Source organism: Lissotriton vulgaris, chromosome 6, assembly GCF_964263255.1.
Source record: "Lissotriton vulgaris chromosome 6, aLisVul1.2, whole genome shotgun sequence".
Lineage (NCBI taxonomy): Eukaryota > Metazoa > Chordata > Amphibia > Caudata > Salamandridae > Lissotriton > Lissotriton vulgaris.
In genome coordinates this window covers 1,236,001,072-1,236,026,667 of record NC_141694.1, presented here as the reverse complement: position 1 = coordinate 1,236,026,667, position 25,596 = coordinate 1,236,001,072, and the positions used below count along the sequence as shown (strand labels likewise).

The window sequence follows — 25,596 nt, the reverse complement described above, 5'->3', positions numbered from 1 at the left end:
TATACTATGTTCCAAAACTGTTTGGAACTGTTGCTGGCGCATGCCAGTCTCAGGTCCTGCCATCTACTTTTGTCCCATTGCTTCTTAGCCTTTTCCGGGGTCCTCCTGTAGTTACTCCTGGATGCCCGTACTTTGCCTAGTGCCCCTGCTTTAAGTGCGTCACCCAGAGTTCTACGTGTCGTCCTACAATCCTAGTTAAACCATAGAAATGATTTCTTTCTTTGGGTACTCTTAGCTCTATGCTGTTTGAAGAAGCAGGATCTTAAATAAGCAAAAGATTTATTGTGAGTGGCAGTAATAAACTCAGGGTTTTCAGAGCAGGCCTCTAGGTCAGCTATAATGAGGTCAATATCCTTGGTGATAATGGCTAGAAAATCAGGGTTCTCTACTAGCTTTGCCCATTTTAGTCGCCACATGTCATTAGTAGGGATCAGATCAAGGGTGATTAGTTTGTGGGCTGGCTGAATAGATGCTCTCTGCGCTTGTAAATCTAGAGTTGAACATAAGGGGTTGTGATCGCTCTCTAGGCGATCCCTCACAATCATATTCCCTAGGGCATGCCATAGCTTTAGATTGATTAATAGATTGTCTGTGCGGCTTGCCCTATGGCCGTTATTAAATGTGCTTGCTCCATGCATGGCAGAGACAGTTCTCCCATTTGCAGCCCGTAGTCCTTTTTCAAGGCAGATAGCTTTCATTTGGATGGCTTCATCCGACCATTTTTTATGGGCGCTAATTTCAGTTTGGCATGCCTCACTGAGCGTCTTCCTTCTCTTGCAAGGTCACAGTCCTCATTGCCAAGGGGCTCGAAGGTCGAGTTGAAATCTCCAGCTACTAGCACTAGGGAATCCCAGGAATGCGTGTCTAGAAGATCTTCGAGAGCAGCTAAACGTCCAACTTCTTCCCCCCCACTTAGGCCCCTCTCATAGACGTTATAAGGAATATGCTACTTACCAGTATGCATCTGTTCTTGGCATAGAGGGCTGCAGAGTGGTACATTATGAATAGATCGCCATCTGGTGTTGGGCTCGGATGATTGCACTTTGTTTTTCTCTTGGAGAGTCTTTTGTATCTTGGTGACTCCTCCCTTAGTTGGTAGTGCGCATGGGCATCGGCTCCATCCTTAGATTGTTTTGCCATAGTAGGGTTAGATGGAGTAGTGTAGTAGAATACAGATAAGAATGCCCATGTAAGTGTATCTAAATAAGAATAATGTTGGAACAGACACAGGTTTCCGGGGAGGCTGGGAGGGCATGTACCACTCTGCAGCCCTCTATGCCAAGAACAGATGCATACTGGTAAGTAGCATATTCCGTTCGAGGCATATGGGCTGCAGATGGTACATTATGAATAGACTATACAGCAGTTCTCTCCCTAGTGGTGGTCGCCAGTGTCTGTTGCAACTGTCTGAAATAAAGTTTTTAATACTGCTTGTCCCACTCTAGCTTGTTGTGTTGTGTGCACATCTACACAATAGTGTTTTGTGAAGGTGTGTGGTGTAACCCAGGTAGCTGCTTTGCATATGTCATCTAGTGGGATGTTTCCCAAAAATGCCATAGATGCCCCTAGTTTACGTGTAGAGTGAGCTCTAGGAGGAACAGTTAATGTTCTCTTTGCTTTTAAGTAGCATATTTGAATGCATTTTACAATCCATCTGGCAATGCCCGCCTTAGAGATGGGATTGCCCTTGTGTGTTGGAGAAAACGCAACAAATAGCTGTTTTGTCTTTCTGAAAGTTTGTGTTCTTTCTATATAGTACAATATGGCCCTTCTAACATCTAATGTATGTAGGGCTCTTTCTGCTACTGTTTGTGGTTTTGGAAAGAAAACCGGTAATTCCACTGACTGATTGATGTGGAATGCTGAAATGTGATATTTTGCTGCCCTATTAATGAGCTGCACAAAACCTGTGTTATCATCAGGTGGTGAAGGCTTTGAGGGATATAGCTCTGGGTCGTTGTCCTCATCTGACCCTACATCATAGTTTTCCCATGGGTCCTCCTCATCTGGGATAGTTTTGTCATCCTCTTGAGGTTCTCCCTCCCCTAGATCACTGTCTACATCTGACTGAGGTGTAGCTGGTCTTGGTGTGGAAGGTGTAGGAATATTTGTCCTATTGTGAGGAATAGGAGAAGAGGGTGTGACTTTAGGTCGAGGAGAAGCAGGAGGAGTTATATTTGTCCCCATTGTTCTCTTTTTTGAAGGAAGAGGTTTATCTTCTGACTGTTCACTCTTTCTCTTCTTCGTGACCACTTTCCCAGTTTGCGGATCAATAAACAAGATCTTTTGTTTGGGATCTGTCTGTTGCTCCTGAATCGGTACCGAAGGTCCTGGTTCCGAGAGGTGCTTTTGTTTTCGATCGTCAGATCTTGTTGTTTTCGACACCGAATGTCTGCTCGATTCCGACTTTCTGGGTATCGAGTGTATCTTGGACGATAAATCATATTTATGCTTCGACATGGAATGTTTCGATACCGAGCTTTCCCTTGTATGTAGCCTCGGTGCCGAAGTCGATGTCGCCCTTTTCTCGGATCCGACATGGTGGGGGTCCGAGTGTTTCGGTTTCAGTTTCAGTTTCGTTGCCGGGCCCGAGGGCGGGGCGTCGGAAACTTTTTTCTGCGGTTTGACCGGGCCCGAGGGCGGGGTCGTTACTGCACGGGGTCGGTTTTTCGGTAAGGGGACGTCGTCACTCACGGTTTGTTGCTCGATGAGTTCTTCAACCTCCGACTGGTCCCCTTCCGACCCCGACTGGTCCTCTTCTTCCTCGATTTGCTCGTCTCCGAACAGTTCCGGGATCGCCTCCGCCTGCATTCTGGAAACCTCGTGTCTTCGAGCTCGACGATTTCTAATCGTTAGCTTGGAGGAGAATGCTGCACAGGCTTCGCAGTCCCTGGATTCGTGTTCAGGCGATAGACAGAGGTTGCACACCTCGTGTAGGTCCTTGTGTGGGAACTTAGCACCACACGTTGGACATTTCTTGAATGGAGTCCTTTCCATGGACTCCGGGCTTGACTGCGTCGAGAAAGGCCTCCTGTTCTTCGACGTAGATCCAAGTTTTTCTCTTCGATTTTGAATTTGCAACGCGTCGGAATGGAAATGAAACGCGTTCGATAACAATACCGTCGAATTGGAAAGGGAATACGCGCCGATAAATCACTTTCTTCTGAAGTTGATCTGGAGCGTCTCGATCCTCATCCGAACCCGATGGCGGAAAAAAACAATCTAAGGATGGAGCCGATGCCCATGCGCACTACCAACTAAGGGAGGAGTCACCAAGATACAAAAGACTCTCCAAGAGAAAAACAAAGTGCAATCATCCGAGCCCAACACCAGATGGCGATCTATTCATAATGTACCATCTGCAGCCCATATGCCTCGAACATATCAATACTACATTGCGGACCTATCTTCAGCCGTATTGCAAGGATAGTTAGCCCACTGAAGGTCAACCTTTTACCCCTTTGATCGCTGGAATGTGGTAGTTCAAATAACCTACACAATGGTGGGGTCCACCAACCATGTTTCCTGAAAGAGGCAGATGTCATAATGCTTAATAAAGGAATGCCAATCAGGAGACATAACCTTAGTCCCCCAACCCTGTGATGTTCCATGATATTACAGCTATCATGGATAAGGTAGAACCAGGCGAAATCTGCCCGTTACACCCGTTGGTTGGTTTTGCTCCACTATCCCTCTTTCCTACTAGCGATGGAGGAGTAATAGATATATTTCTTAATATAGTAGAGGACTGATTTGATACCTCAGAAAATTCACACTCGCTGGGAGATGGCAGTGGTATATTCTCTATAGGATCACCAGTGAATGGAGATAACCTTCAATCTACCTCCCTTAGCAGTGATGTGCTGGTGTGTGGGTCCAGCTCAGGGGGGGTTATATTTTAGTCTGATGTTGGAGCGGGTAAGGTGTTGCGTGCAGATGTCAAAATTTCCACCAAGTGAAGGTGAGAAAGTGTCAGGGAAATATAGTCTAATGTAGCATTGGGGCACGTGTATCTTTTAGCTAGGATGATGCGGTCCCTTATTAGGGACCAACAGCCCCTACCATGGTGAATCAACTGGGTGCACTTGTTCATAAGAGAGCCCTCATCCTCTCTAGACGATTCTCCAGAATGCTTGGGGACATTAATCATATACACCATACTTTTTGTGCCTGGCATGCAACTTGCTTTTCCTGCCACTCTCTGTCCATCACATCTATTAAAATGGGGACTAAAGGGGGAGGTGAAGGTCTTAACAGGGGGCAAATGTGGCCTGGGGGGTGAGCAACAAATTACCTTCTCTAGAAGGTTGCATGTGATTCTTACTAGTGGTATCCATAATTGATGGCCCAATAAGCCCGCTAGCCCTTGAACTTGGTGGTGTCTGGGTTTTGATTTGCAGCATTAGGTGATTGCTAGCACCCCTATCCAAATGTGTGAGGGGGCTATGACTGGAGTATGTTCCCATAGAGGATTTGACCAGCTCCACAGCTAGGCGCACCTTGCTTAGGGAGTCACTAAATTTGCAGACAGACACTTTAAGAGCTCTAATTTCGTTCATCAGGGCTAAAAGCTGACTGGATACTGATCTTTGGGAAGGATCTTCTGTGGGCCTGCCAGGTTGTGTGGCGCTGAAATCGGGCACTGTAGTATCCTTACTAACTACACCTAGTTCAACTAAACCCCTGGTATTATAGGGTGTACTACTCTCTGTACTTTCCATGCCCATGATATGTCCCTGAATCCCATTATGGGGGGAGACTGCTGGTGACTCAGGCTGGTCTGCCAGGGTAGAAAATCTATTACTGCAGGGAAAGATGACAAGGGCTTCTAGAGTATCTGGTTGGGACTGGGAGAGACCTGTAATTGCAGGCATTTGCCAGTAGGCTGCAGTAGAGTATAAGGAAACAAAGAAAAACTGGCATCTTGCCTTTAAGGCATTAGAGTAGGGGTACAGTGCCTTTAAGACCTGAAGGCGACCCCCTGCTCCCATGGTGCACCACAGGTGGCAGTTGGGTCAGTTCTTTTTTCCGGCTCCTTCTGTGAGGATCCTGGAGCTTGAGCTCTTCAGTTTTTGACTGAAATTGTTATTTTGAGTGATTTTTCTCAGAAAATGCGACATCTTCTGGGTTTTTAAGGCTTCTGCTCTGTTTTTTGTGGTGTTCCACAAACATTTTCTGTCAGAATGCCTGCTTTATTCCGGAAGTGTCCTTCTTGTGACAGGAAGATGGCTCTGGCTGACCCACACTCAGTGTGCATCGTGTGCCTTCCATCTGCACACAACCCTGACCAGTGCCATCACTGTCAGAAGTTCCCTAGGCGGACTCTTCACGGCAGAGAACGAATTAGACTTCATGCCATGTTGGAGAAAGACAAAAGTCATCAGGTGGGTGGCCATGGAGACCCCAGAACGTCTTCTTCAAGCAAGCATGGTCAAAAACGGCGACGTTCCGCATCTCCTGCCTCCAGAAAGAGGAAGGAAGGAAAAAGATCTCCGTCGACGAGGCCCAGACGCTCTTCTGGATCACCATTGCGACGTCGAAAGTCTCAGTCGCAGCCAAGTAAGTCGATGTCGAGATGCCACACTTCGGACTCGAAGTCTGTGGCTGCTGATGTGTCCAAGTGGACGTAGACGTCGAGGCTTCCGTCGACGTCGAGACACTCTCCGCCGCCCTCGAGGTGGTCAGCGTCGAGAGTTATGACGGCTTCCAGATTGCCGCGTCGAGAGGGTCGTCGAGATCCCACCATTCGACGTCGAGGAGGTCGACACCTAGGCGACGTCAAGAGGAGTCGCCGTCAACACGTCGAAGAAGGTCGTCGACACAACGTCGAAGGTAGTCGTCGACAGGACGCCATGGAGGTTCGCCTTCTACTCGACGTCGAGGAAGATCGACGCCGAGGTCACCGACTCGACGCCGAAGATCCCAGTCGAGATCGCCAAGGCGGGGACGATCAACGTCGAGAACACCTTGTTCGACGCCATTGGTCACACAAACGTTGACGACGTCTAAGCTTTCGCCATCGAGGCAACTGGACACTGTGATTGTGGAGTGTCCTGGCTCCGGGTCATCAGGGGACAGATCTTCATCTCCTCATTTGAACATTGTTGAGATTTCTCCAGAAGCGTCCCCCAGATCTGCGAAAAGATCACGCAGTGTGTCCTCTCACCGTCCTTTTGGGCGGTCACAGTACTCCGGGCTTGGATTACTCCCACGTGTTCTCTCCGTCTGCTCCGAGGACAAGCACTCCGGTCAGGCCGACTAAGTCTCCTCCACGGAGGCCACGTCCTTCACCCAGACCAAGATCTCCTACCAGATCAGAGATCAGAGAGAACGAATTAGACTTCATGCCATGTTGGAGAAAGACAAAAGTCATCAGGTGGGTGGCCATGGAGACCCCAGAACGTCTTCTTCAAGCAAGCATGGTCAAAAACGGCGACGTTCCGCATCTCCTGCCTCCAGAAAGAGGAAGGAAGGAAAAAGATCTCCGTCGACGAGGCCCAGACGCTCTTCTGGATCACCATTGCGACGTCGAAAGTCTCAGTCGCAGCCAAGTAAGTCGATGTCGAGATGCCACACTTCGGACTCGAAGTCTGTGGCTGCTGATGTGTCCAAGTGGACGTAGACGTCGAGGCTTCCATCGACGTCGAGACACTCTCCGCCGCCCTCGAGGGGGTCAGCGTCGAGAGTTATGACGGCTTCCAGATTGCCACGTCGAGAGGGTCGTCGAGATCCCACCATTCGACGTCGAGGAGGTCGACACCTAGGCGACGTCAAGAGGAGTCGCCGTCAACACGTCGAAGAAGGTCGTCGACACAACGTCGAAGGTAGTCGTCGACAGGACGCCATGGAGGTTCGCCTTCTACTCGACATCGAGGAAGATCGACGCCGAGGTCACCGACTCGACGCCGAAGATCCCAGTCGAGAACCATTGTCTCAGCCACAATAGTGACCAGAATCGACTACGGTAATGTATTATACCTTGGCCTCCCAAAAAACTCAGCCAATCGTCTTCAGGTCATTCAGAACGACGCAGCACGCTTGATATTTGGAGTGCCGAGGCGGACTCATGCCTCCCCTTTGCTCCATAGGCTACATTGGCTGCCAATAGTACAAAGAGTCGAATTCAAGAGTTTGTGCATCTGCCACAAAGCAATCCACGGACAGGCGCCAGCCTATATAAAAGATAGGCTTGAAATATATGAACCCAAGCGCGCCCTGCGAGCGTCCGGTTCTTTTTTGCTATCCTGCCCACGCTTTAAGCTGGCAACAAAAGGAGGCAGATCCTTTTCAGTTCAGGCTCCTATCATCTGGAATAATCTACCGGAGGCGCTTCGCAGAGAAGCCAACCTTCTCCACTTTAGGAAGTCCCTGAAGACTTTACTTTTTAAAGACGCATTTACATCTCAGTAGTCGGTTACTAGCTTCAGACACTTCTATTCTCTCATCTTGTTTCTTGTTGCTGTACTTGGTCAGTAGCGCTTTGAGACCTGTCGGTGAGTTGCCGCGAAACAAAACCCAGTTACAAATTACAAATCAAGCTCTCCGGTACGGCCCAGAACACCTGCCAAGCCAAGACCTTCCCCCTGGCCAAGATCTCCGCCTAGACATCGGTCTGGATCCAGGGGTCAGCACAGCCATCGAGACGGGTCTCACCATAGAGGACGCACTAGATCTCCAACTTGGTCCTCTTCCACGAGGTCTACGGTCCGGGACTATTCTCCGACCTTCTCCTCCACTCCTCCGTCAAGAGTCTCACCTATTGACGACATCGCAACCTTCACAGATGTGTTGCACAGGGGAGCAAAGAAGCTGAACATCTCTCTGCATACTCCTGTGGTCCCTACTTCTATAATCTTCGACCCACTTCATCACCGGACAGTGCATAGACCTCTGCTGCCTCTGTTGCCCGGCTTCCTTGAACCGGCGATGGCTACCTTCCTTACGCCCGCAGTGGTAGGTTCTGTTCCTTCAAGGCTTGCCAAGAAGTACAAGGCGCCTGCAGAGGACCCCTTGTTCCTAAGATCGGATCCTCCGGCTGATTCAGTTATCGTGGCAGCTGCCATGAAGTCTCATTCAGCCTCTACCTCATCTTCGGTACCCCCAGAGAAGGACAGCAAACTAATGGATTTGTTTGACAGGAAGGTATGAAGCACATCTTTCTTCATATATGAAGGTGGCCAGTGCTTCTGCTCTACTTGGGAGGTACGATAGGTCCCTCTGGGACTCCCTTACTAGCTTCACAGAGAAGCTTCCGAAAGAAGACCGTCAGGATTTTGTCGAAATCCTACAGGAGGGAGGACTCTTAGCCAACCAGGTAATCTCTGACCCCGCGGTCCATGGCTACTCCCATGGCATCTGTTCACGACGTTCAGTGTGGCTCCGCCTCCCGTTCCTCAAACCGGATACTCAAAAAAAAATCTTGAACCTCCCCTTTAATGGTTCTTCTCTTTTTGGTCCACACGCTGACGATGAAATTACCGAAATGGACACTGTTAAGGCTGTGGGTTTGGAAAAGCGTAAGGAATTTAAAAAGAGATTTCGTCAGGGGGATAAGCCTCCTTACCAGCAGAGGGTTCAAACCCCTCAGTGGTCTTCCCAAACTCAACAGAAAACCCAATTTCAGCTGAGTCGTCCGGGCAGAGGCAACAATAACAAGCAGCAGTCTGCCTCTAAATAGCCTCCAAAACCCTGAGCTGTTGCTTCCTCCTCAACTGTTCGACACTCCGGTGGGAGGGAGTGTTTCTCATCATCTGGAAGAGTGGAGATCCATAACAAAGGACATATGGGTGCTGAATATTGTGCAGCATGGGTGCTTGCTGAGGTTCAAGTCCCCTCCTCCGCAAGTTTCTCCTCAAGTAAAGCTACTTCCCCGTTTCCACAGTCAGCTGCTGCAGGACGAAGTCTCTGCCCTCCTCAAGAAGAAGGCTATAGAGGTGGTTCCTTCCATGCAGAGGCATGAAGGAGTCTTCTCCCGCTATTTTCTTGTCCAAAAAAGAGGAGCAGTCAAAGAATACAGGCCCATTCAAGACTTACAACTTCTAAACAGATTCATTCGGAAAGAAAAATTCGTCATGCTAGCCCTGCATCAGATCTTTCCCCATCTCCATCAGGGGGACTGGATGTGTGCCATCGACATGCAGGACGCTTACTTTCACATACCTGTCTCAGTGAGGCACCGAAAGTTTCTCAGATTTCAGATCAGGCGCCAGCACTACCAGTATCGAATGCTTCTGTTTGGCCTCAAATCCGCGCCACGAACATTCTCAAAGTTATGGCGGAACATCTTCGTCTATCCTTATCTAGACGATTGGCTGCTGAAAAGCTCTGCTTCAAGACCATCTTTCGTTCTGTCTCAACCTGATGAACTCATTGGGGTTGCAGGTCAACTTCAAGAAATCAATACTCAATCCTTCCCAACGGATCCATTACCTGGGCGCTTCCCTGGACTCAGTTCAAGCAAGCGTGTGTCCTTCGGAGGAGAGATTGTCATCCATGCTTCTGAAGTGTCATCTTCTACTGGACAATCACAGTCCCACAGCCAGACAAGTGTCCTCTCTCCTGGGATCGATGGCCTCGTGCATCTACATCCGCCCAATGCACGCCTTCACATGTAGCCTCTGCAGCAGGCTCTCGAGGACCAATGGTCTCCGAGGTCAGGTCACTTGGAGGACGGTGTCTCTCTTCCACAAGGTGCCAAAGACTCAATCAAATGGTGGATGAAACGCTCCAACCTTCTCCAGGGAGTTCCATTCCATCGCCCTCCTCGATCACGGATGCCTCTCTTCAAGGCTGGGGTGCTCATATGGACCAGCTTCAGGTTCAAGGCCTCTGGTCCGAAGTAGAGCGAGGCTACCACATCAACTTCCTCGAGCTTCGAGCCGTTCATCTGGCGATCAAATCTCTTTACCCGTCTCTGCGCACCAACTACATCCAAGTTTAGACGGACAACACGACAACCATGTTCTATCTGAACAAGCAGGGAGGCACCAGGTCAAGAGTACTATACCTGGAAGCGCAAGCCATCTGGCACTGGCTCCTGGCAAGAGGTCTATCCATCGTGGCAGTTCATCTACCAGGGATTCAAAATGTCCAAGCGGACTGCCTAAGCAGAGACTTCGTAGAAGCGCACAATTGGGTGCTCAACGAAGAAGTCGCACAGGAGGATTTTCAACAATGGGGCATACCGGACATAGACCTGTTCGCAGACGCGCCAAACGCAAAATGCCCGTCTTCGCGTCCACGTTCCCCCAACAGGGCTCACAGGGGAACGCACTTTTGATCAGTTGTTCGCAGACATTGCTGTACGCCTTTCCTCCCCTGCCTCTGATCCCGGCGGTGATTCAGAAATTTTACAGAACCAACACCAGGATGATCCTGATAGCGTCGGAGTGGCCAAGCCAGTGGTGGTACCCGGATCTCCTCCAGCTGTCGGAAGTCCTGCACCGGCGACTTCCTTACCGTCCAGACTTGTTGACCAAGGACCAGGGGAAGGTGTTTCATCCCAACCTTTCTTCCCTTCGCTTTACGGCATGGCTCCTGAGGTCATACAGTATGGACACTTAGACATCCCAGCAGACTGCATGAACATTCTGAAAGAAGCCAAGAGACCATCCACTAGGAAGTCTTATGCTTTCAAGTGGAAGAGGTTTTTCATATGGTGTCTTGACAACTCTCTTGACCCTATCCACGGTCAGGAGCATGTGATTCTACCCTATCTGTTGCATTTAGCAAGGCCAGGCCTCAAGTACCCCACCAGGGTTCACTTAGCGGCGATCACAGCCTATAGGAAGTCAGCTTCTCAGACATCATTCTTCCTTATGCCTGTGTTTAAAGATTTCTTAGAGGGGCTTAAGAAAGTGTTTCCACCAGTGAGGTCCCCCTCTCCTCATCTAACATCGTACTTACTAAACTGATGGGTGCTCCTTTCGAGCCTATACTTAAGGCTTCTTTGCAGCACTTGACCTGGAAAGCTGCCTTTTTAGTGGCAATTACCTCCGCCCGTAGGGTTAGCGAAATCCAGGCCCTGTGTTGTAAGGAACCGTACACAGTGTTTCACGCCAACAGGATGGTACTGAGGACACACCCAGGTTTTCTACCTAAGGTAGTCTCAGACTTTCAGATCAACCAGTCTATCACCCTACCTACTTTTTTCCTCAACCTACCACTCCCCCGAAGAGGTCTTTACACTCTCTAGACCTCCGGAGGGTTCTGAAGTTTTACCTGGCTAAAACCCTTCCTCTTAGGAAATCTGACCAGATTTTTGTTAATTATGGAACCACCGATACCGGTCTGTCAAAAAGATCTATTTCTCGCTGGATAGTCTCCTGTATAGCTCGGTCTTATCGGCTAGCTAACAAGGCTTTACAGGGTAGACCTCATGCGCATTCTACAAGAGGGAAAGCTTTTACTACTGCTCTCCTTCGTAATGTCCCAATTTCTGAAATTTGCAAGTCTGCTACATGGCAGTCTGTACATACCTTTACCCGCCATTATTGCCTAGGCTCAGATACACAGGCCGATGCCCAAGTGGGACAGGCCTCTTTGAGGAATTTATTTGCATAAGTTGTATGTGAAATGTACAATTTTTCAATGTCTCTATGTATACTTTTTTGCTCGTCCGCAAGACTTTGGGTATGAGCTTGCTAATCTATTCATAGATTATGACTATTGATGAGTATCCCCTGGATGAGCAGGATTAGTTACTTACCTGTAATCCTAGTTCTCAACCAGGGGTATACTCATCAAAGTCATAAGCTCCCGGCCACCTCCCCGGACGAGCATGTTCATAAAGTTATGAGATGTTACTGTGGATCTACTCCGATGTCATGCACCTCCAAAAAGAACTGACCCAACTGCCACCTGTGGTGCACCATGGGAGCAGGGGGTCGCCTTCAGGGCTTAAAGGCACGGTACCCCTACTCTAATGCCTTAAAGGCAAGGTGTCAGTTTTTCTTTGTTTCTTTATACTCTACTTCAGCCTACAGACAAATGCCTGCATTTACAGTTTTTACCTATGGCAATAAAGCATTGTTGTGTGCAAATGTTTACTGCCCTCTCTCTCTTCCTTAGGGGTTGGGAGAGTACTACTGTATGTATGCTAATTCATGTATTTTTGCGGCAGATTTGCCAGTTGGGAAATGTTTTAGGCTGCAAATATATGTTTTCACAAATATATACATATATATTTATATGTATTTTCTATATGCTCCAGGATCCCGCACATAGGCGGGGATTATGCATAGATTATGACTATTGACGAGTGTCCACTGGATGAGAACAATTTCTAGTTTTAGCTGATGCTGCTATAGATCACATGCTCTTCACAGACTATAAAGCAGTGCACTCCCAATAAAACAATGGCTCGCAAGCAGATGTAGCAAATGTTTGAAAGTTTGCCTGACTTGAACCACCTACCAAGTTTGAAAATCAGAGTGTCATGGATATCTGTCTGAGCTACCTAACTACATAGGGTGTCATACAGCTACTTCTTTTCTACATACTGTGTTAAGTTAGCATGAGTTTATTAAATGTTTGCACACCGTTTTCATTCTTGCTTCACTTTTGCACACAACACATAATTGTTGTTTTAGCTTTCAACCCAGAAGAGCTTCGTGATTTACGAGAGAAATAATATGTTATTGCTCTGATATCGTTTTGTTCTGCACTCTGTATGCACAGTGAGTGCTGAAGGCTACACGGATAACTTAACCCAGTGTTGTTGTAAGGTCTGATCTTCGCACCCCTATAGACATAACACACATGCTGCTGCCAAAATCTGGCTCTAGGCGAGTTTTATATTGTTGTGCTGAACGCACAAAAACACACTTGATGTGCTTCGCATGCAGAGAGCTGGTGGAAGATGATGTGATCCTCCTGCCACTGAGATTTTGAGGTATGGGCCCGCCCTGCTAAAACCCAAATGAGACCTTCATAGATATAAAATGCTATGCTAAATAGGGAGGGTGTGAATTAGACGTTGTTAATTTCTATTCATTTCAGCATCTTAGTATGCTGTCACCATTGGCCTTTTATGGACTGATAACTATGCTGATAACTTTGTTGCTTATAATATGTTTGCTAGATTATACAAGATACTGCGTTTGAGAACCTTGCATTAGTAAATAAATATTTCAAACATGCACGTGTCCTCTTTTACTCCACGTTCTGGTTTGTGATGATTATATAACAAAAGAGTGTTCATGTGTTCCACGATACCTGAGGTATTCTAAGTTCATGTTCTGGTCTGTCTAAACATTGGGAGTTTGTTATTACCAATGAGACACTGTAGCTAGCTCGGTAAGGGAATTTTGGGTACTGAGGTGAGTTTTGGGCCATCCTAATTCACCGAGGTTCCAGGTCTCTTTGCACAGTTCTGTAGGAGAACGGAATTCCCGCTACATGGCGCCCATACGTTGTTGGCCTTATATCATGACACTCTAGTAGTATATCATTCAAACCTTAACCCCTTCACTGTTGTTTCCGGAAAACGGTGGTGTCGGAACAACCTACCTATTTTTAAAATAGGTCCTTTCAAGCTTGATTCTAACTAAAACGGTTTCCTTGAATTACTACCCAGTTGTGCTACAAAGTTTACTTTGTTTTTTCTCTTCCCTGTGCTGTCATGGCCCAAGCCGTGGACATTCCGCAGCATAGTCGCATTGCGGTGCGAGATCATTTGCGGGCTTAAAATGTTCCTCTTGAAGGCTTGGCTGTGATTATGGTGGTGAGTGCGGAACATGCTTACCCTTACGAACTCTTTTATTCGTGGGTGACATTTCCGGCGGTGGACGCAAATTCAGGCGTATTCCACACATACACTCCAACGATTGTACCTAATGAGTATACTCCGTTCAGAGCACAGGAAGTACCTATTGATGTTTGGCAGCATGGAGTTTGGTTTGGTGGCGCCCTACCCCATTCTTGAACCGCTCCGAGGTTAGGTCCTTTGTCCATTCCAGGCGCTAGTTGGACTGTTTTGGCTGGATTTACTCCTCATCCTCTACACGGCAATTGTAATTTGGGTGAACTATGTCGACTACATGTAGTCGAGATTGCCGTGATTAGAGCTTTAGTGCATTACATGGGCCGTAATCTTCCGGGTGGAGCCCCGGGGGTGCGGCGCTTCCGGCAGGGCAGGGTGGTTTGAAAATCAGTCCTGTCATGGTCAATGCCGTTATGGGCAAGAAGCCCCAGGAAAAGGATGATTTTCCTTTCTGGCTTGCCGAGAAATTTGACCAGCTGGAAGCTGTATTTCCTAATATGACTCCTGGTGAAAAACAACGGATTCTTACGCTTAGTTTGCCGAAGGATTTGGCCCCTGAGCTCGTTGACTGTGAGACATGGGGTAAGACTTTTGCGGCGGTCTATGCTCGGTGCTACGGCACCCCGTCTATGTCTGTGCTGTCTTCGGTCCTTAAACGTGTTCAAGACGATCACGGACCGGAATCTGCGGTCGAGTTGGGCATGCGCCTGTGTGGCACCTTTGATGTAGTTTGCGATTGGATCCTTGCTAATGTCAAGGGGATGCAGTCAAGTTGCTAACGGGTTGGCGGCGCTTCCCGAGGCCGAGAAACCCCAACAGTTAGCGAAGATTATTGTGGCGGCTTATAAGACCGTGGGTCGCAATTGTAAGGGTGTTAAGCCTTTTTCTGTTAAAGATTCAGCCCAAGTCCAAAAAACAAAATTGGCCTAAAAAACAGAAACAGGGAAAGCAACCTCAACAACAACAAACACAGGTTTCTCGTCCTGCGTCTCCTTTACCTACGCAGTCGGAACGTGTTTGTGACTTGCGCGACCACGCGACGATTAAGACTCCTGATCGATTTTAGGCATCTGACCAACGTTCTCCTCGTTCCTTTCAGGACTCATCGGCTCCGACGACCGGTGGTGGAGGGGGCGGCAGAGGTCAGGGTGGCCAGCAAGGACGTGACCAGCCCTGCCCAAGGAACGGTGCAGAAAAGCAGGAAGGCTCTACGCCTAGGAGACCACAATTTGCCAAGAAGAAAGTCGCAGCCTTAAGAGCGCATCGATATGCCCCAGATAGTGAGAACGCTGCTTAGGAATCTGACATGGGCTCTGACCTTGCTGGACAGCGCGGCGGAGATTACCATAGTGAGAGAGGCGCTCCGTCCACTACTGAAGGTGACAGCGAATGAAACTTATGTTGTCGTTGAAACAGCTGACACCAGAGTTGCTCCCCCTGATAGACTTTTTGAAATTGTCCTGTTGATAGAAGGTGACATACAACGAACCATAATAGGGGTATTTTGGGGAAATCTTTTGTCTACATATGACATTTTGCTTTCGGAGGCTAACTGGCCCCCACCTTTTGTGCTCGCAGCTCCGCGAGGGGAGGAGGTGATCCTCCCCAGTTTCGCGAACACAGTCTCGAAAGAGGATGCGCTGCATTTTGCAGAAGAGTGGGCTCTAGCTCTGGCGCCGGCTGTGTACCGCAATCAGTGTGGTTGGGATAAATTGTCCCCAAGCCACGAGATTCCTTTACGGTCTCAGCCGCAGCCTCAACCTCAATATCCTATACGACGTGAAGCGAAGGCTTCCGTCGCGGCAATCCTTGAACAATTGGAATATCAAGGTGTAATTGAAACGTGTGTGTCACCGATGAATAACCCTCTTTTTACTGTAAACAAGCCTGACGGTTCATATCGTTTGGTTTTGGATTACCGGCATTTAAACTCGCATTGCCGTAACTGTGCAGTACAGAATACTCACGGCTCTGCCCTTGTAAATAGTTTTGTGCGTAAGCGGTTCAAAACCACGCTTGACATTTCCAATGGTTTTTATGCCCATAGGTTGGATGGTCTAAGTTCCCAATGGACCTCCCCCTCACATGCGGCGGTGTGCAAAAAATGTTTTGGCGCCTTCCTATGGGCTATAAGAATAGTCCTGGAGTTTTTTCCGCCCGCATAGTCTCTCTTTTGGAGAGGATCGACCCAGATGCTTGTTCGTATGTGGATGACATATATCTCACAGACGACGAACTATGGGAGCATATGTGTCGAGTAAACGGAATAATTTGTAACTTTGTTGATCAAGGTTACAAGTTTAACTTTGCAAAATCGCACATTGCGGAGTACACAGTGTTGTTTCTGGGCTACGAGCCTAACAATGAAGGAAAGGGATTGGCTCCTCACATCCTGGAGAAATGCGCACAATTGCGCGCTCCGACAACACTGAAAAAATTACAATCTCTTCTGGGCTTTTTGAATTTCGGGAGAATTTACATTCCGGAATATGCCCAGCGTATCAAGCCTTTGTATGCTTTGATACAACCAACTTTTTCCAAATCATGCTGGCTGCCGGAGCATTCGGCTATACTGCAGTCTTTGCAGGCTGATCTGCTCGCTTCTAAATTCTTACTGACTCGTGATAATCAGACCAACCTGGTGATAAGAATTATCCCTGGGACGGTAGGTTTCACGTACCTGACTTTTAATGAAGGAGACACAGTACCTATTGCTTACAAGTCACACTTGTACACTTCGGCTGAATTGCGCTTTTCCACTGTGGAGAAAGTTTTGACGGCTGTGCAGATGGCTATTCTTAAGGAACGTGCCCTGTCACAGGGAAAGCGCATGTTGGTTGTTACCCCGTGTCCTGCCTTGGAGGCAGTCACAAAAGCCAGTGTACCTAATTCTAAAGCTTTGCACCCTCGGTGGATTCAATGGGCTGCGTCCTTGACATCTCAGGATGTCACGTTTATCTTTAACGCCACATTGCGGTTGCAGGAGTACTTACAGTATGAATTCGTTCATTCAACTCCTTTAGCAATGCGACCCCTGGAGGATTTCCATTGCATCATTTACACCGATGGTTCGGCGCAGGTTGCGCATGGCTCTAAAACATGCCTACGTTTCCGCATGCGCCATTGTGGTCGGTGCCATGGTGAACGATGAGTTCAAGTCCAGTGTCGTGCACACGCAGACACTTGGAGACTGCACTGCACTATTAGAGGAGCTTCGTGCTCTGATGCTTGCATTGGAGTACGCAGATCCTAGGGTGACTACTCTTATCATAAGTGATTCTTACTACTGTGTCCAATCTTACAATGAAAACTTGATCTTTTGGATTCAGAATGAATTTCGTGATTCCAAGGGTGGCACAATAAAACATAAAATGATCTGGGTCCGAGGGGCTGAGCTTAAAGAGCAGTTGCCACTTGTGTTTGTGATTCATACTCTCGGCCATCAGGGTGTGGGAGTCCACGCTGTCGGTAATTTGCTTGCTGATGAAGCAGCGAAGTCAGCAGTATCTAAATATTTAGTTGCAGCAGTTACACGGTCCAAAAGTAAAATAGATGATGACATCTTGGCAGCGGTCGCTGCCACTGAGAAGGGAGGTAAATATCCTGCTGGGTTCCCTTCAAAGTACACATACCACTTAAGTCCAGACGAGGTTTCTTATGTGAAAATTCCTGATGTTGGGGAACGGCTGATTCCTAACTTGGATCGCAGGGCTACGTTGATTACAGCGGCGCATGAAGGTGTGGCGTCTGCGCATGCAGGCGTCTCAGCCACTGTAACTCAGCTACAACTACGATTCTGGTGACGGGGACTGTACAAACAGACGCGCGATTATGTCCTTCAATGTGACATTTGCCAGCAGATTAAGCCTTCGGCTGCTGCGCGTCCGCCACAGACACAGTAGTACATTTCTAATAAACCACTAGGATGCGTTTATTTTGATCACTGCGGTCCTTTTTCTTCTGATACTGCGTATAAGTATATCTTAGTAGCAGTTGATTCATGCACACGCTTTGTGTGGGTATGGCCCCATCGCAGCGCTGATTCACGGACTGTCATAAGAGATTTGCGTGTCTTTGTAGGGATTTTTGTCTGTGGTACCTTCCATTCGGATCAGGGTCCGGCTTTCGCCTCTAAGGCGTATAAGGATGCTATGGTTTCGTTGGGGGTCCAAGTCAAGTTTTTGTCTCCATACAGACCTGAGGGTAATAGTGTAGTGGAACGAATGAACCCAGACTTAAAGCAATCTTTGACAGCTCGAGTTATAGGCACTGGCAGAAACTGGCTGGCCCACCTCAATGGCGTGCAGCGTGCTCTTAATAATCTCCCTAGAAGGTCTCTGGGTGGGCGGACCCAGTACGAAATGCTCTTTGGTATCAAGATGTATGTCCCTGACCTCGACGGTCTAGACTGCGTGGCTCAAGCCACGGCCTTTGACGTAGATGAACATTGCAATGTTTTACACGATATACAAAAGACCAGAGACAGTCTTGTAAAGCAACATTTGCCCTCCACATCGGATGATGCATTGCAGATCCCGGTAGTTGGCTGGCTACTCAAAGTTGGAGTACTGGTTTGAGAGAAGATCGATAACAAGAAAGAATTTGGTCCTTCCTATCGAGCACCGGTCTCCGTTCTTGGAGTGAAGGGCACAAGAACAGTCATATTACCACCACTTCCAGGTCGTAAGGAAAACAGGTTTATCTCAATTGACAATGTCAAGATACACAGGCTGGCAGATTCTTCATAGCATGACACCGGCAGTCTCCTGTCCTTCGATGGTGAGAAATTCTGTTTTGGCCATATCTGCAGCTGCTGAGCCAGAAGTGGCCCTCGAAATGCCTGTCATTTCCAATCCTTTACTGAACACTTTCCCAGTTAATAACATTGATGACCTCGATTATTCCTATCCAGCTGATTTATCGATGCCTGACTTACAAACACGTTTGGCCACAGACTCAAGATTCTCATTTGACTCTGCTTCAGTGACTTCGACAAAACCCTCACGTTGTGCAATTTATGCCTTTTTAATCAAGAAACATTTTTTAGTTCCCCCTTGGACATATATTTGGCTAGTGCTTTTTTCAGTTTACCTTTTTATGTCATTTGGTTTTGTGTTTTTTTTTTTTTTCCGTATCATGGATGGACACTATGTCGAGGAGAGAACATGCATTTGGCATCTTAATGGAACTTTGGCCCCCTTTTCCTCTTCACATTCTGAGCACAGACTGAAAAGAGACTTGAACTTTGTTAACATCACAGCTTGGCCGGTTCTTGATGGGATTGTGTGGGATGCAGTTAAATTTCAAATTCATGGCCCCACTGAAGTGGTCAATGTCCCAAATGTACTGAGAGTGAACATGGGGGATGTGGTAAAACAAAACATACGTTCTGATGATTGGAATATTCAGGCCGTAGAATCATTATTCTCTGATTTAAAATATTATGCTGCCTTTGATGCTGAAGATTTATATTTAGAATCTGCTAATTATGGCGATTTATTTTGCTTTCAACATTTTGGTAACCATTTTCTGCATAAAACAAGTCCCAGAAGTGGTACTGTAAATTACACACAGTGGGAACATTGCCCAGCACCATTACAAGGCAGCTCCAGTACATTTTTGAAGAAGTACACTTACTTTACAGACTTTAATCAATCAAGTCCTGAGTCCTTTTATTTTAAGATGACACAGAAGCCCATGTCCAAAGTTAGACTTACCGATACTAAATTATTGTATTCGAAGTCCCTTCTAGAAAAGTTAGCTGTAGAGGGCTACGAGCTTTGGAAGGAAACCATTGACCTTAAATCGGTTTGGTGTTCTAAAAGTTGGCAGGTACAAGGCACTGAGGCTTTGCACAGTGCATGTCTCATCCCGAATCACATGTTGTTTTTGAATTCTACTATTTCTCAGACAACGTGCTTTGGATTGGCTACTTCGAAAAAGTTAAATACCCCTGCTGTCCCTGATTTGGAAGAATATTCCGGTTGGGATAATTTCACAAAGTTTTCCATTCGAGAGTTGCAAACATTACTACATAATGCATCCTTTAATGTGTCCAGTTTTGATCCAAAGGGTTGCCTGCTGTGGCACAGAAGCTCTGACTCTTGGTTTAATTGAAGGTTTTACACAAGTCAGGCCTGATCCACGTTTTGATCCTGACCACACTGTTACAACATACTCAGTTGGCAAATTATGTCAGAATTGGTTACAACATTCTACATTAGCTGCTGTTAAATTACATCTATCTAAGCTAACTGATGATGTGGATCTAAATGAATTTATAAAGGGCCCAGCTAGCGGTAGATCCAAACGTTGGATTTATGCTGTTTACAATGAAATCTGGAAACTTTCACAAATTGAGGCTGCTAAGCGCCTGAGGGCTATTGATCAAGCTAATTTAGAAAAGGTGCTTGCAGTTGTCGATAACAGTATTAACATGCTTTCTTCCCGCATATACACGTTGAATAACATTGTTTCTTCAGTGGTTGATATTGTAAATGATGAGGTGTCTGTTTTATACCATGGCCAAAATCAATTGCGTTCTGTAATGTAGTTTTTGTGGACTCTGCAGACTCTTAAGTCTGGCCGTGTGCCCTGGAATTACATGAACGTGTCCTCCCTCTTTGCCCCGTTTAATTTGACTGACAAACAGCGCATGCTTTCAATGCGAGATGCATCATTTTCCATGTTACACATTGAGAGGTTGGAATCTTTACCGTTCTCTGTTGCTGAGGCCACTGATGCGACGTGGCTTATCCACGGATTAATTACATTACTATTCGCCTTGTACAAATTCTCTAATTGTATGCGATATGTTGCAATAGGGCGTTACGAACCGTTAGGTGGTGCCTTCCTCCATGAGGTATGGTCTCTTCCTTTCACATATAGGTGCCTGAAAGACGGTAAAGAAGTTTATCTTAATGAGGAAGAATGCACTGAGTCCCCTGACCATTCATTAATATGCAGACACATCCAGTTACATGGTTCCTGTAACCAGGAAAGACCTAATTTAGTCTGTGTGTTAAAAGGGACTCCTGTTCCCGCAATTGTTCCCACGTTTACACTTCTGGCAAATGGTAGTTATTTGCTGTTGAATAACGAGGAGTGTTGTGGTTTAATTTTTGGTATCGCTTATGTGGTAACTGTATCGGAACGTGTTGTGTGCTGCAAAAACGTTCTGTATCCCCCTACGCATGGGAATTCAGATGTTTCCATCTGGCCCTGCATCCCAACCTTGAAGGCAGAGTTCAATGGTAAGACTAGAATAAGAGCCCTTTTGTCTCAAAAAGAGGTGGCCCTGAGTTCGGCCCGAGAAACATTCGTCCTTCACATAGCTAACACACGCACAGAAGTGCAGGCGCTTTTAAATACTGATTTACCGTTACATTTCAGCGAGCTGGTTCATCAAATCTTTAATGCCTCCTCCACTTCCGGCATTGCTCACTTTTTTAAATTAGTTAGCAGCGGTCTCGTGACTTCATTTGAAAAAATATTTGGGGTCATCCCTGCTTTCTTTCATTCTATTTTTTCGAGTTTGTTTGGAGGCTTCCCTGTCTTGCTGGCTTTAGCTGCAGGCGTATTGGTGATATTTTGGGTCATTGGGATGTACTCGCAGCAGCGCATAAGTTCTTGGCAAGGAGCTTTCTTGAGAACCCACCGAGTAGTCCTCTGATGTTAATAAGAGGATCCAGTGACGGAGCAGCACGTATCTTCCTTCCCACGACTTAATTGGATGGCTGAACTGTTTTCGGATGATGACAGTGATTTCATGTTGGAGGCTGTGGCTGCATATTTTGCATATTCAATTCTATCGTGAGATGCCATGGAGTTTTTTTACTTATTTTCGGCACGTGCGTTTTTATATTTTTGGACAGTGCCTTTATCATGTGTGAATTTTTTTTATACGTCCCAGACCTACTGACTTATATTTTCAAAGGTTGGAACAATTACGCTTGGCCCCTATAGGCCTTCATATATACGTTTGGAGAATAGATTAGCTCATTATTATTGAACTCTGTTTTCAGGTTAAACCCCTTCCTGGTTCTGACTTTACATGATTTTTGACAGTGCTCTGATCATTGGGGGGTTGTCATATAGCTACTTCTTTTCTACATACTGTGTTAAGTTAGCATGAGTTTATTAAATGTTTGCACGCCGTTTTCATTCTTGCTTCACTTTTGCACACAACACATAATTATTGTTTTAGCTTTCAACCCAGAAGAGCTTCGTGATTTACTAGAGAAATAATAGGTTATTGCTCTGATATCGTTTTGTTCTGCACTCTGTATGCACAGTGAGTGCTGAAGGCTACACGGATAACTTAACCCAGTGTTGTTGTAAGGTCTGATCTTCGCACCCCTATAGACATAACACACATGCTGCTGCCAAAATCTGGCTCTAGGCGAGTTTTATATTGTTGTGCTGAATGCACAAAAACACACTTGATGTGCTTCGCATGCAGAGAGCTGGTGGAAGATGATGTGATCCTCCTGCCACTGAGATTTTGAGGTATGGGCCCGCCCTGCTAAAACCCAAATGAGACCTTCATAGATATAAAATGCTATGCTAAATAGGGAGGGTGTGAATTAGACGTTGTTAATTTCTATTCATTTCAGCATCTTAGTATGCTGTCACCATTCGCCTTTTATGGACTGATAACTATGCTGATAACTTTGTTGCTTATAATATGTTTGCTAGTATTATACAAGATACTGCGTTTGAGAACCTTGCATTAGTAAATAAATATTTCAAACATGCACGTGTCCTCTTTTACTCCACGTTCTGGTTTGTGATGATTATATAACGAAAGAGTGTTCATGTGTTCCACGATACCTGAGGTATTCTAAGTTCATGTTCTGGTCTGTCTAAACATTGGGAGTTTGTTATGACCAATGAGATACTGTAGCTAGCTCGGTAAGGGAATGTTGGGTACTGAGGTGAGTTTTGGGCCATCCTAATTCACCGAGGTTCCAGGTCTCAATGCACAGTTCTGTAGGAGAACGGAATTCCCGCTACATGGCGCCCATACGTTGTTGGCCTTATATCATGACACTCGAGTAGTATATCATTCAAACCTTAACCCCTTCACTGTCGTTTCCGGAAAACTGTGATGTCGGAACAACCTACCTATTTTTGAAATAGGTCCTTTCAAGCTTGATTCTAACTAAAACGGTTTCCTTGAATTACTACCCAGTTGTGCTACAAAGTTTACTTTGTTTTTTTTCTTTCCTGTGCGGTCATGGCCCACCGAGGTTCCAGGTCTTTATGCACAGTTCTGTAGGAGAACGGAATTCCCGCTACAAGGGCACCAGTGGAAGTGGAGGAAACAGGTAAGTAAACATCCCTGACCAATACATCCACAGTGCAGTGCTCATGGACTGTGGGTATAGCTTAGACATTTTGTGTTTTCAGCAGTGACAAACATACCACTTGTATGCTTGCTGACGTGTCCTGCTTAGCTGGTTCACAATGTCATTGTCCACTCATAGTACATTCTCTGCTAAGACCTGATTCAGATTGCAAGTGGTTCAAAGCTAGGGGCCAATGCTGATATTAGGCCGAGTCCCGCATTCTTTATGAATATAATACATCGTGGTCATGCTGTCTGTCCTCAGTTAAACTTTTCTTTTTTGAGTGACTATTTAAAACGCACTGAGAGACAATTGGACAGCTGTTGGCTCTAGAAAGTTGATGTAACACTTTCTGTTCTTTCATTAAGGCACTCTGAACAGTCATGTTGTCAGGTGTGCTCCCATCCAATAAGTGAGGCATCAGTGGTAAAGGGCACCTGCAACAGTGGGCCCAAAATTGTCTATCCAGTAACACATTTTTTTCGTTCCACCAATTGAGATTGAGCTAAACTCCAACACTAGATCTTCCCATTGCCTCATTGCTGTGAGGAGTGCCTGGGGCAAATTTCCTGAAGTGGGTGCCTGGACAGCTGAATGTGCAGCATTACGGATATGCCAGAGGACTTCACTGCTAACAGTTTTTTTATCGTTCTTCACAATCCGAGGATGTGATGTTTACAAAACATTTAGCAACTCTTGGAACGCCATCACTCTCTTTTGATTGGGAGAGGCTTTGCCTCTGATAGATACTGCTCACAAGAAGGGGTGGATTTACTACAGCAGAAACTTTACTTTTTGGTGTAGACTAAGGCCTAGTTTATGCAGGAGTGACGTGGTTGGTTGAGTGTGCTAGGGGCAGTGGACTGCTGCTGCTCATTATCAACCAATTGCTCAGAAATGGAAATACATGAAAGGTGCTGTGACATAGTTGTGGTGCGACCAACACTGGGCACTTTGCGAATACTATTGAGGCCCTTGTAACCCTGAAATGTATAACTTTGATTTAGAAGTGTTCTCCACCGACCACAAATCTGAGGTAGAAAAGACGTCTCAGAAGGATGGTGATGTCAGACTAGATATTCTTAAGGCAGAGAAACGCCAAGTGGCCCCCTGTGCAGAGCAGTGGGAATGACATCCTCTAGAGTTATCGTTTCGACATGCTAGACAGGATCTAACGGTTAATGGCTTATGGCTGAGCATAAGCCACAAGGGTACAGTCCTTTAAAAGGAGAAAGTACAAGCACACTCCTTGGCCCTGCTGATGTGTGGCAATTAGTTCCATGGTTCTTTTGCTGAGAGGAGTTGGTACTTCCTCTTGAAGCATTTACTGATTAAATGATATTGTGGTGGAAACGTTGGTGGAGTGGAACTCCAAGCAGTATCTTTGCTGTATAATGGAAAGGACCCACTTGCCTGGGCTTATTTCCTCCCATTTTGGAAGGAATAACCCTCTCACCAACACTACTACCCCTATAACCCGTCACTCTTCTGAAGGCGTTGAGTGACAAGGGGGATTATTGGTATATCACTACTCTGAGGCACAGAACTGGAATGAAATATTCGCAATAACCCACTCCCACAAGAGGCATCATTCTATGGCCTGGTTTCTGAGCCCAATTGGATCGGTCAAATTTGAAGCACTGAAATAAAGGAGTCTCTCAATGGTGTAGCAGGAAAATCCAGTAATTGGATTTGAACGGACAACAATTGTTGCTATACTAAGCTAGAGTTTAAGATGAATGTCTAATCCTGATGGCGGCAAAAACGATGCGAGGTGGAGTATTTGTCCGGTGCATTGTGGACTTCAGGGAGGAGTCACAGGTTATCTCAAGACTGAAGAAAAACACCCTGAAAATGTAGTAGCCCAACACCAAATGGCAGGAGTGTGCAGTGCTTGTGATGCACATATTACAAACGTTAGCTTTCCTAAACTATATTATTAATATGCAAAAGAATAAAAGCAAAAACGATATATAATGCAGATTTTGTAATTATTTAAAATATACCTTAGCAAAAACTTCCAAACAGCTTTGAATACTGAAAAGAGCAACTTTAAAGTATTCTATACACAAACAGTAAAAGTATGAACAAGCAATAAACAATATACGACTTGATTAAGTGATAGTGGGTAGTTCTATTTCACAACGTACCTCCATACAAGGCATTCTTCCTGAAAAGTTAGCAGCAGTGTAGCCAAAAGTAACATTTGCAATCAATTTGAGACCAAGTTGACGTGCATCAAGCATTCGTGTGATTCCTTTGTCGTGTTTGTAGCTTTTCATTGACTGTTTCACCATAATTCGAGTTTTCAAAATGTCTTCAAGCATTCTCGGAAGCACACCTTTTCGTACAGAAGCCTAACACAATAACAACAAAATATTAGGAGTGGTTTCCAACGTTTTAAGCTTATAGAACAACATTGCAGTTTAACTTATTCAAAAAACAACAGAAGAAAGAAAACATTACTTACCTGCAATAATCCGT

General features: G+C 46.2%; 1 protein-coding gene across 2 annotated transcripts in view; it reads right to left on the bottom strand.

The window, feature by feature from the left end:
* The window catches only part of REV3L (REV3 like, DNA directed polymerase zeta catalytic subunit), a 1,049,196-nt gene that overhangs the window by 216,372 nt on the left and 807,228 nt on the right, over nt 1–25,596 (bottom strand). For both annotated transcript variants that reach the window (XM_086927335.1, XM_086927334.1), the window contains exon 25: nt 25,263–25,469. In XM_086927335.1, the coding sequence (XP_086783461.1) occupies nt 25,263–25,469 (207 nt within the window). The remainder of the gene's footprint in view (nt 1–25,262; nt 25,470–25,596) is intronic.